This window comes from Diaphorina citri, unplaced genomic scaffold (assembly GCF_000475195.1).
Source record: "Diaphorina citri unplaced genomic scaffold, Diaci psyllid genome assembly version 1.1 scaffold356, whole genome shotgun sequence".
In the NCBI taxonomy this organism is placed as follows: domain Eukaryota; kingdom Metazoa; phylum Arthropoda; class Insecta; order Hemiptera; family Psyllidae; genus Diaphorina; species Diaphorina citri.
Genome location: NW_007377791.1, coordinates 94,143 through 112,015, shown reverse-complemented (window position 1 = coordinate 112,015; position 17,873 = coordinate 94,143). Strand labels below are relative to the sequence as shown.

The 17,873-nt window shown below is 36.3% G+C and overlaps 1 protein-coding gene across 1 annotated transcript in view; it reads right to left on the bottom strand.

Moving 5' to 3' along the window:
• Positions 1–281: 281 nt before the first annotated feature.
• Positions 282–17,873, bottom strand: part of LOC103507981 — a 22,311-nt gene continuing 4,719 nt past the window's right edge. Inside the window, exons 6-12 of the mRNA XM_026822702.1 lie at positions 15,507–15,669; positions 11,956–12,129; positions 11,521–11,604; positions 10,749–10,885; positions 10,412–10,496; positions 650–885; positions 282–361 (exon numbers count right to left, since the gene is read on the bottom strand). Coding sequence (XP_026678503.1) covers positions 282–361; positions 650–885; positions 10,412–10,496; positions 10,749–10,885; positions 11,521–11,604; positions 11,956–12,129; positions 15,507–15,669 — 959 coding nt within the window. The remainder of the gene's footprint in view (positions 362–649; positions 886–10,411; positions 10,497–10,748; positions 10,886–11,520; positions 11,605–11,955; positions 12,130–15,506; positions 15,670–17,873) is intronic.

Genomic DNA, 17,873 nt, shown 5'->3' with positions numbered 1-17,873 from the left:
TTCGGGTTTTTAGAATTATTACTGTTTTGTACTCTTATGAACTGTCATGGGAATGTGCTTATTGCTTAGAATTTCTTATTCCAACCTGTTTTTTCATCAAATATTTTCGACGTCTGAGGTAATAAAGAGATCATGTTTAATCCATACATTTTGAATGAAGTGTTCTTCCTTTCTTTGATCTTTACACAGCTATGTATTGAACATTTGGACCCTTTGAACAAGTGTATTAAACCATTTCAAGCACAATGCACCGCACATTCGGCCGCGCCCAATGGCAACAACTACGGGATGTCCTGAGCGACTGGAAGACCAACCTGGGCTCCGTCCAAACGGGGATGAAGAGCTTCGTGTCCGTTATGAACTGATGGAACCCGCGTATCAGGCAGGCTATACGCGTTACGGTTATTCGCGCGAAATTGTTACAACGTGTATGGTAGAAACGGCAGTTTTTGACTCCAAAAACTGTACAGTTTCTGCCGTTACTCAATTGCCGCCGAAAACTCTGATTCAAATTGATTCGCAACTAAGCGTAGCTTGTATAGTCTGCCGTACGGTGCTTTGGGGGATTAGGAGTGTCTGTTTTGTCAGTGAAAAAAATGTTCATCAAAATGTGTAGGAAAAAATAACGAGTAATGCAGTAAAAAATAGCGAGTGATTTGATATTTTTTATTCCCAGTTCTTGTCTCGGATATACTGCTTGGGCCAGAACTGCCATAAGAAATACTTTTAGGACCAGGAATTCTGATAGCTCCAGCAACATTTTTCTCAGAAATACTGCTGGATCCGGGACTGCTGCTAGCGTTAGGCTCTGTATTTTGGTAACTAGAGGGGGTTGGATAGTCTTGTAAGGTGTTTCGAGTTTTGTGAATTCGAATTCGGGTTGTCCTGAAATCACAGGGGAAAATAGGAAAGGTGCTCACGTTAAAACATACAGTTTTAGCTATTTTTTTCTTGCAATTTAAGGGACTTTCACAAAATCATCACATTTCATGATTTGGCCAATTAGGGCTTAAGTGCCACTAGTAATATTCATTTTCCTCATAGGTTGTTCACTGTAGTCTAAAAAAAAAAAAAAAAAAAAAAAAAAAAAAAAAAAAAAAAAAAAAAAAAAAAAAAAAAAACAACCGGCTCTAACCATCAAAATTATAAAGATCGAGAAAGAGATATTTAAATCTACCCATTAAAAAAAAAGTTTCTTACCTTTATTTCCTCATCTTCTTTTTCCACCTTCTGTACAACGTTAGTCTTCTCATCTTCACTCAGTACCATAACTTCATCATCGTCATCTGATATGCATATCAAATCATTATCCTCAATCGTATTATCGGGCAGAACTGGCCTTGGTTCGTCCCTTGGTGGTGAGACTGAAATAAATGTGTGAAATGAACAAACTGAGTGATTCTACACAGTGTGTTTCTGTGCATTTCTTAAACTCTGACGTCACAACTCTGAGCTTTTTCCTTCGAACGGCAAAAAGAATTTGAATTTTCAACCTTTTAAAGTAACTGTTTCAGAGTTTTGACCTCAGATTTTTCACAACTTTTTACGTCGGAATCAACCTTTTATTCATAATTTTTACCCAAATGCAACTGTTCTATTCTAAATGTTTGCGTTCAAGGCGTATCAACTTACTTCTAGTTGGAAATTCTGGAGTAATATCATCTGGTAGAATAAACTCCTCAGCAGATTTACACGTACTTGATACCATGTCCATTTGAATATCTGAAGTTTCAGTCGTCTGGAATAAAGAAAAAAATCTGTTTAGCATGTGATTTCTCAATTTCTTTTAGCCTAAAGATACTATAAGCCAGTCTAGTTAGCTTAGTTGGTAGTGCGTCTGCCTTGTAAGCGCTAGGCCGCGGGTTCTATTCCCGCAAGGGGCGGATTTTATCCTCATGGGATAATGTTCGTTCTCGGAACGGCTGGCTTTCTCCTTTCCTGTCTTCCTTCTCTCTTCGATTTCGGGACGATAAGACCATAGCAGTTACAGTTCCCTCTGTCAAACCTTTTTTTTTAGAAAAAAAAGGTACCATAAAATCGTATCTATACCTAGGCTAAAACAAATTGAGAAATCACATTGATGTCAGGTACCATAAGCTTTGTACAAAACAATACTGTTTAGCATACTGTATATCAAAACACATCTTGATTTTGGGCCTTTCATCAAATTATAATAGTTTGATTTAGGGCCCTTTTTTCTCAGTTTAAGAGTTTACTGACCTCATAATTATTATGTTATTAAGAGAAACAAGAGAAAACTCTAGTTTGTCAGATAGGGCATAAGTGCCTCTTGGAATATTCATTTTCCACAAAGGTCCAATCTCCAATTTTTTGAATGATTACTTTACTGACAACCAATTTTCTAGAATTCAGAATTCCTTGGGAAGGCGAAGGTTTCTTAGAGTAGATTTAAACATTTAAATAACACGTTACGAAAAATAAATTCAATATTGGGGGAAATCAAGACCTATTTAGAAATATGTTTAGTTTTGAGTAGATGTGTTGTCAAATAGGTACGGTTTTCTACAAAATGATTGTGCTTTTAAGAAATTGAAAGAGAAATGGTAGATAATTAAAAACTAAATTACAACTTCTTAGCTTATTGCTTATTTTTGGGTTTAACAGAAAGGATTACAATTACAATAGAAAATGGTGGCAAATGACGGACTTTAATAAGAACTGTCAAAAATAATATCTTATTTAGTTTTCATAACGTGTTAGTATAAGAATCGTTTAAAGAAAACAGAAATTTACTTACCATTTTAATTTATTATTTGAAAATTGAGACTTCAACTGTAACCTTAAAAACATTATTGGGTAGAATCTTTAACCAATGGCGCTGCCAATTTAGACGAAAAATATTGAACATTGGACGAAGAAAAGACTTTCACAAAAAGTGAAACATTTTAAAGTCTATCACAAAGAAAATCCTCATCAAAATTGAGAAAATTACTTAGGTTAAACTTTCAACTTCATCAAAAAAGCTGAAGCTTGAAATTTTGGTATTCCTTACAACTAAGAAGGCCACAAATTATTCAAATAATATATAACAACTTAAATTTTATACATGGTATTTTGTTGAAAGGGAAAAAAGGTACATACTACATACAGCAAGTTAATAATGGCTTATTTGGGAGGCAGTTTAACAAGACCTCACTTATTATTTACATCGATAATTTTGAAAATAGTCAATAAAGTCACCAATAATTTTGACAATAGTAATCTAAAATAATTTAAACATTTTAAAAGAACCTATAAGTACCTAAACCTAAGTCTGATATTTAAACATGTGAAAATTACAAAATATTTGATACATTTAATATTATTTATTTTATTGGACATTTTTATGTAGATAACTTTAAAAAATCAGTTCAATAGCAACCCGAGCAAGGAATTCTATCCCCATTAATTTGAGATTTAAAGCACACTTTTTCCCGTTTCTCTTTATCACGTAATATTTTGAGATCTATTCGCAGTCTATTAGGGCCTTGCGGTTCGTAATATACGAGTAGCTCCAATCCCCGATATTACGGTAGAGAGATTTCAGTCCAGAGTTCAAGAACTACTGGCCTGTGTAAATCAAATGGGTGACGTCAAATAAAACCCTTGACACTGTGTTAAGTCTTTGTAGTAAGATGGGCCATAAAAGAGTTATATGGCAGAAAATGCCTTAGGCATTTAAGGTCGCGTTAGCGTTCCTGATTAACCTTACAGATTTCATACTATCATAGCAGCATTGACAAGTCTCTCCTGGCCATGCTAAGCTGTCGAGTGACTCTCTTAGGCCCGGGTGATTCTTCCTCCAGCCACGAGGACCGGCCCTTATTAGGCGAATAGTTCTCATCTGATACCATCAAACTCCTTCGCCTTAAACTTTCTACAAAATGATTGTGCTTTTAAGAAATTGAAAGAGAAATGGTAGATAATTAAAAACTAAATTACAACTTCTTAGCTTATTGCTTGTTTTTAAGTTTAACAGAAAGGATTACAATTACAAATAGAAAATGGTGGCAAATGACAGACTTTAATAAGAACTGTCAAAAATAATATCTTATTTATTTTTCATAACGTGTTGGTAAAAGAATCGTTTAAAGAAATTTACTTACCATTTTAATTTATTGTTTGAAAATTGAGACTTCAACTGTAACCTTAAAAACATTATTGGGGAGAAACTTTAACCAATGGCGCTGCCAATTTAGACCAAAAATATCGAACATTGGACGAAGAAAAGACTTTCACAAAAAGTGAAACATTTTAAAGTCTATCACAAAGAAAATCCTCATCAAAATTGAGAAAATTACTTCTAGGTTAAACTTTCAACTTCATCAAAAAAGCTGAAGCTTGAAATTTTGGTATTCTTTGACCCAACAATTTATGTTTCAGGTACTATTGGAATCCAGATTTCATCGATCTCAGACTTTTTTAACTTGGCAAAACCAAAATCAAGATTTAGTAAAGTCTTCATTTTTAACAGAGTAAAAAAAAAAAATGTACACTCACTACTATTGACAACTTAATAAACGATGTATTTTTCCAATTTAAGGCACAGGCGAAAATATTATTTAATTAAAAATTGTACAATATTGTGTAGAAAAAATAAAGCCCTTATTTTCCAATTTATTGACTTTTTTAAGGTAAATAAAAATACAAGTCCTATAAAAAAAAGAACATTTTGCCACCATTTTATATTTGTAAGGAAAAGGAGTAGGAAATTAAACAGAATATGCACCATATAACAGCTAAAAGTTGTTATCCAATTATCTAATGCTTGAGATTGACAATTTTAATTATTAGGATTAGTTTAAAAAAAAAAAAAAAAAAAAAAAAAAAAAAAATGAACATTTTGCCACCATTTTATATTTGTAAGGAAAAGGAGTAGGAAGTTAAACAGAATATGCACCATATAACAGCTAAAAGTTGTTATCCAATCCTCCAATGCTTGAGATTGACAATTTTAATTATTAGGATTAAGTAATTTTTTAAAGCAGCTTAATAAAGTCGCTGGATTTTAATCAGATTCTCAAGAGGCTGGGTGCACCTCGAAAAACCACCAGATGTGTGCCACATTTGTTAGTAATCAAGGCCACGATATAAGGGGACTAAATGCCCTAATTCGACAGTCTAAATAAAGCACCAATACCTAATATCAAGATGTACATTTGCCATCACCATTCGGCGAAAGATAAAGCCGCTAAAAACAACAACAACATCAAGATGTAGAACTAAGAAGGCCACAAATTATTCAAATAATATATAACAACTTAAATTTTATACATGGTATTTTGTTGAAAGGGAAAAAAGGTACATACTACATACAGCAAATTAATAATGGCTTTTTTGGGAGGCAGTTTAACAAGACCTCACTTATTATTTACATCGATAATTTTGAAAATAGTCAATAAAGTCACCAATAATTTTGACAATAGTAATCTAAAATTAATTTAAACATTTTAAAAGAACCTATAAGTACCTAAACCTAAGTCTGATATTTAAACATGTATTAACAAGACCTCACTTATTATTTACATCGATAATTTTGAAAATAGTCAATAAAGTCACCAATAATTTTGACAATAGTAATCTAAAATAATTTAAACATTTTAAAAGAACCTATAAGTACCTAAACCTAAGTCTGATATTTAAACATGTGAAAATTACAAAATATTTGATACATTTAATATTATTTATTTTATTGGACATTTTTATGTAGATAACTTTAAAAAATCAGTTCAATAACAACCCGAGCAAGGAATTCTATCCCCATTAATTTGAGATTTAAAGCACACTTTTTTCCCCTTTCTCTTTATCACGTAATATTTTGAGATCTATTCGCAGTCTATTAGGGCCTTGCGGTTCGTAATATACGAGTAGCTCCAATCCCCGATATTACGGTAGAGGAATTTCAGTCCAGAGTTCAAGAACTACTGGCCTGTGTAAATCAAATGGGTGACGTCAAAGAAAACCCTTGACACTGTGTTAAGTCTTTGTAGTAAGATCGGCCATAAAAGAGTTATATAGCAGAAAATGCCTTAGGCATTTAAGGTCGCGTTGGCGTTCCTGATTAACCTTACAGATTTCATACTATCATAGCAGCATTGACAAGTCTCTCCTGGCCATGCTAAGCTGTCGAGTGACTCTCTTAGGCCCGGGTGATTCTTCCTCAAACCACGAGGACCGGCCCTTATTAGGCGAATAGTTCTCATCTGATACCATCATACTCCTTCGCCTTAAAACACGATCTTCTTTGGAGGAAAATTCATCGTGTTTGGGAGCACTGTTCGATGCTCCATCGCGTTTGGCAACACTGTTTGATGCTCCATCGAATTTGACGACACTGTTTGATGCTCCATCGAATTTGGCACCGCTTTTCGATGCGCTGGATCGGGTCGATTTCCGACTTCTGGGACCAAAGTCTGAATAGTCAGTGTCGTTCAAGATTGATTTCTCACCCGATCCTACTAGCATATTTGAGGATTTCCTACCCATAAGGCCGTTTTCTTTCGTTGTTTCAAAGTTCTCCCTTCGCGGCGATTGCAAACTTGTGGATGGATTTTGGAACGAGAAAAATTCGTAGATTTTCCGCGAGCTCGTGTCGTTCGCGCACGACCTGTAGTGTCGTTTTCGCGGCGTCGGGCTTTGTTTGACGTTGTCTTTGGGCAACACGCTTTGTTTTTGTGCGGTGTTTTCTTCCCGAACGCTTCTGTTGGTGTGTGTTGTGTTGGGTTGTGGTGTATTGTTCGGTTCATATAAGTTTGACGTTGTCTTTGGGCAACACGCTTTGTTTTTGTGCGGTGTTTTCTTCCCGAACGCTTCTGTTGGTGTGTGTTGTGTTGGGTTGAGGTGTCTTGTTCGGTTCATATGTTGTGTTGGGTTGAGGTGTAGTAGAGATATTTTCCCCCAGACGGCGTTTCTTACTGGTTGGTTCTTCGGTGATTTCATCTCTGAAGAATCGTTTCCTTTTGTTGACCTTAGATACATTGTTGGATATGTTCTGATTACTAATAATGTTATTCTCATTCTTTTCTTTTATATCAAAAGAATTTCGGGTGGATTGTTTTTCTATGCTGATCTTAGAGATGGTATTGGCGGGGCTATTCCTACTTCTGCTTCTACTTCTTTCTGTGCTAAGTAGATTGTCTTCAATAGCTCCCACCTTTCTTTCAGAACAGCTGAAATATTCATAGATTTTCTTCGTATTAAAAGGTGTCTTCTTGTCTGAACTCTTGGTAACAGTTTGATTGAGCTTTTGTTCTGGAGTTTTCTTCGCCACTTTAATGCAGGGATTAGGGTCTTCATTTAATTTCATGTCTTGATTTAGTGCAATGGTATCGTTTAATTTGCTGGCATTTAGTTGATTATTCAACTCAGCAGAGAGCTTGCCCCAGACCAATGCAGCTTCTCGAATAGCATTTGTATTAATAGGTTCTTCACCTGTTGCACGTTTATCAACTACATTCACACTATTGTCAGTTTGTTCATTGAAATATGTTGTTTTTGAATTTGATAGTTGATTGATTGAAGAACGCAGTATTTTTCGGTCTGGAGTGGAAAGTCCATTTGGTTTCGTAGCTTCATTTTCATGTGGAACTGTCGATTTTCTTAATTTTCTCTCATACCTTCTTGATACATCGTTAAGCATGCTTTCTTGACTTGTTTCTTTAACATGTTCATTTCCTTTTCTAATTTTTTCTTCTTTATTTCTAGGACTTCTTGTATCTTTTAGTTCTTTAAGAGGACTTACATCTTTTGATTCTTTAGGAAGACTTGAATATTTTGATTTACGTTTTGCTCGCTTTGCATTGATTTCATTATTGTCTACTATTCGCAAAAGTTCTGACTTTCTTCTGGACCACCTTGTCTCTCGAGTCATCGAGTTTATCATGAGATCTCTATCATACTCTTCATCCACTTTCTCCTTTGCAATTAGATTCGCGTTATTTTCCACTTTGCCTTTGTTGTTCATGTTAATTTCTTCATTATTTTTATTATCAAAAACATCTTCTCTCCTCTTACTGTCAGTCTTCTCAATTTCCACGTGATTCTTTAGTATACTCCCATCATTCTTATTAATCTTGTCAAAGTTTTCTCTATTCTTGATGGTACCCTTACCAACATCTGCTTTTGTATTGGCATCATTTTGAAACGGAGTTGTCGGAACAGTAGTCCCAATTCCCATGCCATCTTTAAGTACAGCCGGTCTTTCAGTAATTTCATTTCTGACAATGTTGTCTACAGATTTCTCTGTTAGCACTGCTGGGAACATTCCATCTTTGACATTATCTTGAGTTGCATCTCTCAACACAGCAGCTTCTTCACTTCTTACATTCCTAACTCCATCTTCACTATCAATTTCCATGGCTTCTACCATTTCATGGTTCCTAGCACCACTCTCAACTTCCATGACAATATCCTGGTTACCAGCCAGTTCTTCATCAGTGCTATTTGTAGCATCAAACGTTTCCTCGTTGTTTTCTTTCATTTCGCTGATGCCACTATCGGAGAATTCGTTGTCATGTGATTCTACAGATTCGTTCGCAATCTCATTTGGTCTTCATCAGTGCTATTTGTAGCATCAAACGTTTCCTCGTTGTTTTCTTTCATTTCGCTGATGCCACTATCGGAGAATTCGTTGTCATCTACAGATTCGTTCGCAATCTCATTTGGATCATAATCATATTGACCATCATGTGTAGTTTTGTTTTCATCGCCTCCTTTAGTTTCATTTCTTTCAGTTTTCCTTGTTGCACTTCCATCAATATTTTTGTTAATCTCACTGACAGTACCTTCAAAGTTACCATCATCTGGGGTTTCCATTTCATTCAATCTTTCCTTTAAGTCTTCAACAAGTGGATTGTCAAGTTTAGCACCAGCTGTAGTTTCATTATCAACTCTTGTGTTTGGATTTTCACTGACAAGAGCATCTCGAGATTTCTCACCACTTGTATTTTTGACATATGTATATTCACTTGGGGTACCATTTGTTTTAAATTCATCACCTCTTAGATCTCCATGATTAGGTTTAGTTTTGCTTGGACTACCAGTGAGAGATTGAAGGAAATTGCCGATGGTTTGTTTGATAATTTGCATTGATGTGGGTTTAGCCTCTTTATCGGCTAATCCAGACAATTGGTCACTATCATATTCTATCATGGCTCTACTTATAGTTATATCGTGTTCAGTTTCATTATTTATAATATCTTTAGTCGTAGTCATACCAGTATTATTGGATAATTTATGGACTTTCTTTTCAATATCTTCACTGTCTGTATCAAGGTCTAGAAGTGCTCCCAGTATTTCCGGGTAGCTAGGGTTATTATTTCCTACAGTATCTCCGATTCCCAACCCTTCAGCTTTGTCAATTTCCAATTTCCTTGGGGTATCCTTTATTACTTGGCGGTTTTCCAAGCCATCATTGCTGGACTTGTCTCCAACTTTGCTGCTTTCCAAGCCACCACTATTGAGATTTCCCATAGATTTGTCATTTTCTGAACCACTTGTACGACGGTTTTCTTCAACTTTGCCAATTTCCAAGCCCTCATTTCTGGCATTTCCAACAAAATTAGCTTTTTCTGACTCATTTATACGATCATTTTCACCAGATTTCCCACTTTTCCGGTCACTGCTTAGAGCAGACATACCAAACTCACTTCTACTCTCATCATCACACTCTACTGTGCTTTGATCACCATATTTCGTACTCAAACTAGTCCACATCTGACTGTACTCTTCCATACCTACACTGATTTCACTCTCACTATCGCTAACAGTTTCGTTCGAACCATTCTTATTCACACCTCTCCTGCTTAAACGAAGGTTGCTTTTCCTTGATTCGCGGTCATATTCCGCTGAATCGCAATAATTTTCCCGTAAACCGCGTTTATTTTTCCCTGAATCACGGCTGTTTTCCCCTGAATTGCTACAAATTTTCCTGCTTAAACGAAGGTTGCTTTTCCTTGATTCGCGGTCATATTCCGCTGAATCGCAATAATTTTCCCGTAAACCGCGTTTATTTTTCCCCGAATCACGACTGTTTTCCCCTGAATTGCTACAAATTTTCTGTAAACCATGATTGATTTTCCTTGAATCGAGTTTATGTTTCCCTGAATCGTGGTTATTTTGACATAAACCCATATTATTATTTTCCCTTGAATTGCGATTACTTTCCCTTAAATCGCCGTCATTTCCCTCTACATCACGATCGTTTTTCCCTAAACCAAGTTTATTTTCCTCTAAAGTACCATTATTTTCCCCATAATTTCTCTCCATATTCAATTTCATTTGTCTGAGTTGAATCTCGACGCGTCGTTTTATCCTCCTATACGCATTATAATTAAGGTGTGCGGATATTTTCGGGTAGTAAGGTTTGACGAATAGCGGATCTAGGAGTACGTAGCAGGGGGAGGATACTTGCTTTTTGGTTTTCTCCTCGATGGCGGCTGTATCGGCAGATAGGGAGGTGGTTTGCACAGGGGCGGCGGATGTGTCTTCACTGTCACCTGAAATCGGGGAGTTCTTACGTTAGGGCGGGTCACATTTGAAAACATCTACATACCAAATTTCAAGTCTCTAGCTCTTACTGTTCTCGAGATATTTTGTTTACAGACAGACACGGACCAATGGCTGAAACTTTGGATTTAGGCTCTAGGGACCTCAAAACGTGTTTTGGCACTAAAAACTGACCATCGAAAATTTGACCCGATTACATTACTTTCCTTCCTATAGGATAAGGAAAGTAAAAAGTAACTTACTAGTCAGGCAATCCCTGCAAGTCCAAGGTGTGTTGCCTTTCTCAGTCAGATCACCGGTACTTCTTTGCTCTACATTGCGGCATCTGGCGTGAATCCAGCTAAGCTCACAATCCTCACAGTAGATTGTTCTGTACATTCTGCAAAACAAAACAAAACAGATTTATACACAAGTTATATATGTTTCAAATTCTTGGAAGGAAGAAAGGAATTTTTAATTGTGTCAAGTATACTTAAATGCTCGTCACAAAATTGTCACGCCTAAATAAATTTGACGACTTGACTTGGACTCGAACCATCAACCTTTAGATCCAAAGTCCAACGCGTTAACCACTGCACTACTGAGGTTGGTCTGCCCATGTTTCTATTTATCGTATATACGTTCCTGTTCACACAGTATACTACCCCCGGGGTGACAAAGTAATAGTAATAATAGTGCTTATTTATACTGCTCGCATAGGACTGAAAAGTCCCTTTACTCCAGCAGTAGGCTACTACTATTATTGTGGTCAAATTCTCAAATTATATGAGGATAAAATTCCATACCTCGGCTGGGATTGAACCCACACCCTCCTGTTTACCAGGCGAGCGCCTTGACCACTACACCACCGAGGCAGGTTATGTACTTAACGCTTCTCAAACGAAGTACATAGATTTCACAGATGATAGACTTGATCCAACCCACCTTAGAAAAAAAAGGTGGTTTGTCAAGTTCAGTTACATAAAATACGAGTAGGTATGAGTATGTACTTAATATTAAGAAAATCAGACTCACCCCTTTGTATTCATATAATCGCGACCTTTGTTACACGTACAGAAATGAGCACTGCATGTGTCAGGCTCGACAGACTGCTCCTCCCTGAAATCAGAAATATTGATATCAGTATGTTAAGGCGGTCTCTTCCTGATCCCTTGTGTGCCGCGTCCATTTTAATTTAGGACTATTGCACTGATGGATATCAGTAAATCAGCAAACAGATGAGTTTAGGCGCAAATTTGGATCCTACAAATTCTCCCTTAAAATGAGAGACAGACTCTTTTAATTCTTGGATAGCAAAATTTCACACAGAGGCCCTCTTTCAGATAAAAATTGAAAATACATACCTAAGTGGCCTGTGGCGGCAAGTGATGACGTCTGGAATCTATTTGGTTGAATCATGTTGAATAATTAAAAAAAAAAAGTTCAATAATAAAATACGACTCTACTTACATGTCATCTTCGCATGGTGTCAAATTTTCGCCACTGGCGGACTCTGTTTGTCGTTTGATAACTTGTCGACAAGAGGCACAATCCCAGGTAACATCCCCCGAGAGTGGCAGACCAGAACATGGCCTGTGAGTACCTTCCGAACCACATGTAGAGCACCGGATCAAATCCCACGCTCTGCAAATGGGACAAATGAATTGAAAGGGTCAGACACTCGCCATAGCCATAGACGATGTAGTATTTTTGTCGTGAATTTGTTTTGTGGTAACGAGTTTTTTATGACCTTTTGTGGATATCACAGCATTACTAAGTGCCTCCTTTGCAATCAGTTTTTACATTTCAACGAATTCCAAGCACAGAGCCGAAAAAAAAAAGAATCCGCCGGTAATCGAACCTTGGACCTTTGGAGTGCAAGCCTAATGTGATACCCACTAGGCCATGGAGAATACTGCAGTAGTATTTTCATCTTTTTATTAACACCCCCAGACGGCGTTTCTTACTGGTTGGTTCTTCGGTGATTTCATCTCTGAAGAATCGTTTCCTTTTGTTGACCTTAGATACATTGTTAGATATGTTCTGATTACTAATAATGTTATTCTCATTCTTTTCTTTTATATCAAAAGAATTTCGGGTGGATTGTTTTTCTATGCTGATCTTAGAGATGGTATTGGCGGGGCTATTCCTACTTCTGCTTCTACTTCTTTCTGTGCTAAGTAGATTGTCTTCAATAGCTCCCACCTTTCTTTCAGAACAGCTGAAATATTCATAGATTTTCAAGAGAAAATGGCAAATTGGTTATAACTTATAACATTCTGCAAAGAAAAACAAAAGAATCAAGTAAGAGTACAACAAACTTAATTGAACTGTCAAAATAATTTCAGATTTTATTTTCCAAGGTCCAATTTCCCCATGTTTAACGTTATGTCTAAATTTTGGTTTTTACTTTCCTTATTATTATCACTTTTCTTATATTATAGGAAGGAAAATAAATATAATGTATTTTTATTGTACACAAATAAAACTTTTACTGGGCTTGGAGATTATTTTAAGTTAAGTCAATATTTGCTTTTTTTTAAGAATAGAAAAAAAAAAGAAGTTGAGGACATATTCAGGTAAGCCCCCAGACGGCGTTTCTTACTGGTTGGTTCTTCGGTGATTTCATCTCTGAAGAATCGTTTCCTTTTGTTGACCTTAGATACATTGTTGGATATGTTCTGATTACTAATAATGCTATTCTCATTCTTTTCTTTTATATCAAGAGAATTTCGGGTTGATTGTTTTTCTGTGCTGATCTTAGAGATGGTATTGGCTAGGCTATTCCTACTTCTGCTTCTACTTCTTTCTGTGCTAAGTAGATTGTCTTCAATAGCTCCCACCTTTCTTTCGGAACAGCTGAAATATTCATAGATTTTTTTCGTATTAAAAGGTGTCTTCTTGTCTGAACTCTTGGTAACAGTTTGATTGAGCTTTTGTTCTGGAGTTTTCTTCGCCACTTTAATGCAGGGATTAGGGTCTTCATTTAATTTCATGTCTTGATTTAGTGCAATGGTATCGTTTAATTTGCTGGCATTTAGTTGATTATTCAACTCAGCAGAGAGCTTGCCCCAGACCAATGCAGCTTCTCGAATAGCATTTGTATTAATAGGTTCTTCACCTGTTGCACGTTTATCAACTACATTCACACTATTGTCAGTTTGTTCATTGAAATATGTTGTTTTTGAATTTGATAGTTGATTGATTGAAGAACGCAATATTTTTCGGTCTGGAGTGGAAAGTCCATTTGGTTTCGTAGCTTCATTTTCATGTGGAACTGTCGATTTTCTTAATTTTCTCTCATACCTTCTTGATACATCGTTAAGCATGCTTTCTTGACTTGTTTCTTTAACATGTTCATTTCCTTTTCTAATTTTTTCTTCTTTATTTCTAGGACTTCTTGTATCTTTTAGTTCTTTAAGAGGCTTTTCTTATATTATAGGAAGGAAAATAAATATAATGTATTTTTATTGTACACAAATAAAACTTTTACTGGGCTTGGAGATTATTTTAGGTTAAGTCAATATTTGCTTTTTTTTAAGAATAGAAAAATTCTTAAAAAAAAGCAAGTCGAGGACATATTCAGGTAAACCTTACCTCTTCGGATTATTGAGATCAGGAGATTTCGCGACATCCTTGCTCACTACTGCGTCTACATTTGCACCATATTCAGTGCTGGGAACACTGCTGGGGTTTATTGAGATCAGGAGATTTCGCGACATCCTTGCTCACTACTGCGTCTACATTTGCACCATATTCAGTGCTGGGAACACTGCTGGGGTTGGAAATGCTCTTTGGGCCAGAAATCCTTTTGGAACTTTTGGGTCCAGGACTTCTATTCGAAATACTTTTAGGTCCAGGAATTTTGCGAGGTACTGGAGTCTCTTCAGAAATACTGCCAGATTTAGAAATACTGTTGGGACCAGGAATTCTGCTTGCTTCTGGAGTTCTTGTCTCGGATATACACTTACATCTTTTGATTCTTTAGGGAGACTTGAATATTTTGATTTACGTTTTGCTCGCTTTGCATTGATTTCATTATTGTCTACTATTCGCAAAAGTTCTGACTTTCTTCTGGACCACCTTGTCTCTCGAGTCATCGAGTTTATCATGAGATCTCTATCATACTCTTCATCCACTTTCTCCTTTGCAATTAGATTCGCGTTATTTTCCACTTTGCCTTTGTTGTTCATGTTAATTTCTTCATTATTTTTATTATCAAAAACATCTTCTCTCCTCTTACTGTCAGTCTTCTCAATTTCCACGTGATTCTTTAGTATACTCCCATCATTCTTATTAATCTTGTCAAAGTTTTCTCTATTCTTGATGGTACCCTTACCAACATCTGCTTTTGTATTGGCATCATTTTGAAACGGAGTTGTCGGAACAGTAGTCCCAATTCCCATGCCATCTTTAAGTACAGCCGGTCTTTCAGTAATTTCATTTCTGACAATGTTGTCTACAGATTTCTATTAATCTTGTCAAAGTTTTCTCTATTCTTGATGGTACCCTTACCAACATCTGCTTTTGTATTGGCATCATTTTGAAACGGAGTTGTTGGAACAGTAGTCCCAATTCCCATGCCATCTTTAAGTACAGCCGGTCTTTCAGTAATTTCATTTCTGACAATGTCGTCTACAGATTTTAGGATTTTAGGATTATTGAGATATTGGGAAAATCTTACAATGCTGCAGTGAGCACCAAAATTGTGATATAATAACACAAAGAAACTGCATTTACATATTGTGTCTTAAAACCCGATAAAATTACAATTACAGATGACAAGAACTATATATTTTTTTTTTTTTTAAACCAAAACCTCAAATAATGATAGAGATGAAAGCTCCACTTACCCTTTGTTGTACAATCTCTTGTTTCCGTCTAGGATTTTAGGATTATTGAGATATTGGGAAAATCTTACAATGCTGCAGTGAGCACCAAAATTGTGATATAATAACACAAAGAAACTGCTTTTATTTATTTTTTTTACAAATAATGATAGAGATGAAAGATCCCCTTACCCTTTGTTATACAATCTCTTGTTTCCGTCCTTGTTGGAGTGAGGACACAGGCACGGTTCTTTATCACATTGATTATGTTCTATGTAGAGTTCGGAGAAGGCATTTGGTTCCCTCTCCCATTCTGCATCTCGGATAGGCAGAAATATACCGCACCTCAGCATGGCTGAAAATAAAGATTCAAGTTTAATCTAATATATAAAAATGAGTGTGTGTGTGTGTGTGTTTGTTCGAACTTTACGCCTGGCCAAACCGTTCATCCGATTGCTATGAAACTTTGTCAATGCTTGCACTCCCGTGAAGGTTATAGACTATTTTCCGGTTCATTTTTGTTAAACTACGCCGAGCAAGACCACTAAATGGATGAGTGACATGGACGGCCATGTCTTAAGGATTTACTACCAGAAATCCGGAGCGAAGCAATGGATTTTGGCTAGTTAATTATAATTATTGAGAAAAAAAAAAGAAGAAGAAGAAGTGGCTAATTTCACACTGAGCGGATTTTTACCGCCTGCAAAATCCGCGATTTCTTTCACACACAGCGGTTTACAACACTTCAAGAAATTAAAAATTATTATTATTCCGTTGACTGTCATCTCCTTGCAGACAGAATCATTTCATTTAAAGTTGCCTTTTCGTTGGCTTTACTTCCTTTTAAAATTCCTTCGGAATCGGAAAATTCTAGTTTCAATACTTTCAATCAACTTCAAAGGCCCTCTTCTTCTTGTTTGGTCCTTTTTGATTTGTTTTGTTTTTGATAAATTTTTGCGGGTGTCAAAATCTTGTGCCAACTTGAAAAAAAGTTACCAACTTTCAAGCGCGCGAAAATTTGAAATTCGAGTAAAAAATGTAAAAAGTAAAAATAATGAAAAATATGAAAATTTTTGAAATCAAAAATTCTTGAAAGGAAAAAGAGAGGAAGGAAATCTTTTTAATCTTTATTCCTTAGTTCTTCCATCATTATCATCATATTGAATAATTGAAAGTATCTGAGAAATTTCCCAAACTCCATCAGCTTTTTGCTGTCGAAGTAGTACTTCTTGCAGCAGGGTGCCCACAGGGAGCTGGAAGTTGAGTTGACATCTTGAATGAAGTCGAAACAGATGAGACATTGCACAGCCGAGTCTTTGATGTACTCTGTGGGCACCCGTTGAGGTCGCCGATGCATGTGACACAGGGATCTGTAAATAAATAATTAGTCTTAATAACTAGGTTTGTACATATACATATTGTGTCTTACAACCCGATAAAATTACAATTACAGATGACAAGAACTATATATTTTTTTTTTAACCAAAACCTCAAATAATGATAGAGAGTCAGCTCCCATGGCGTAGTGGTCACTGCGCTCGATTCTGTGACTGGCTGTTGCGGGGCCCACTCAGCCTCGTGAGGAAAATGAGTAGCTATGACATATAAATGCGCATAGTGACCGGTGCCAGCATAATAGGTAAACATAGGATTTTAGATTTGACCCGATTACATTACTTTCCTTCCTATAGGATAAGGAAAGTAAAAAGTAACTTACTAGTCAGGCAATCCCTGCAAGTCCAAGGCGTGTTTCCTTTCTCAGTCAGATCACCCGTACTTCTCTGCTCTACATTGCGGCATCTAGCGTGAATCCAGCTAAGCTCACAATCCTCACAGTAGATTGTTCTGTACATTCTGCAAAACAGAACAGATTTATACACAAGTTATTCATGTTTCAAATTCTTGGAAGGAAGGAAGGAATTTTTAACTGTGTTAAGTATACTTAAATGCTTGTCACAAAATTGTCACGCCTAAATAAATTTGACGACTTGACTTGGACTGGGAACCATCAACCTTTAGATCCAAAGTCCAACGCGTTAACCACTGCACTACTGAGGTTGGTCTGTCCATGTTTCTATTTATCGTAATACGTTCGTGTTCACACAGTATACTTAGTGCTTCTCAAAACCTCACTCAGATTCTTTGCCCAAGCTGAGAAGAAGGTACGCTTATTCACATGTATTGAATTAGAACAGAAGGGATACGTACGTCTTATATAATAAAAAGGACAGAGAACAGAGGAATTTTAATTGTGTTGTGCTTCTCAAACGAAGTACATAGATTTCACAGATGATAGACTTGATCCAACCCACCTTAGAAAAAAAAGGTGGTTTGTCAAGTTCAGCTACATAAAATACGAGTATATGTGTATGTACTTAATATTAAGAAAATCAGACTCACCCCTTTGTATTCATATAATCGCGACCTTTGTTACACGTACAGAAATGAGCACTGCATGTATCAGGCTCAACAGACTGCTCCTCCCTGAAATCAAAAATATGGATATCAGTAAATCAGCAAACAGATGAGTTTAGGCGCAAATTTGGATCCTATAAATTC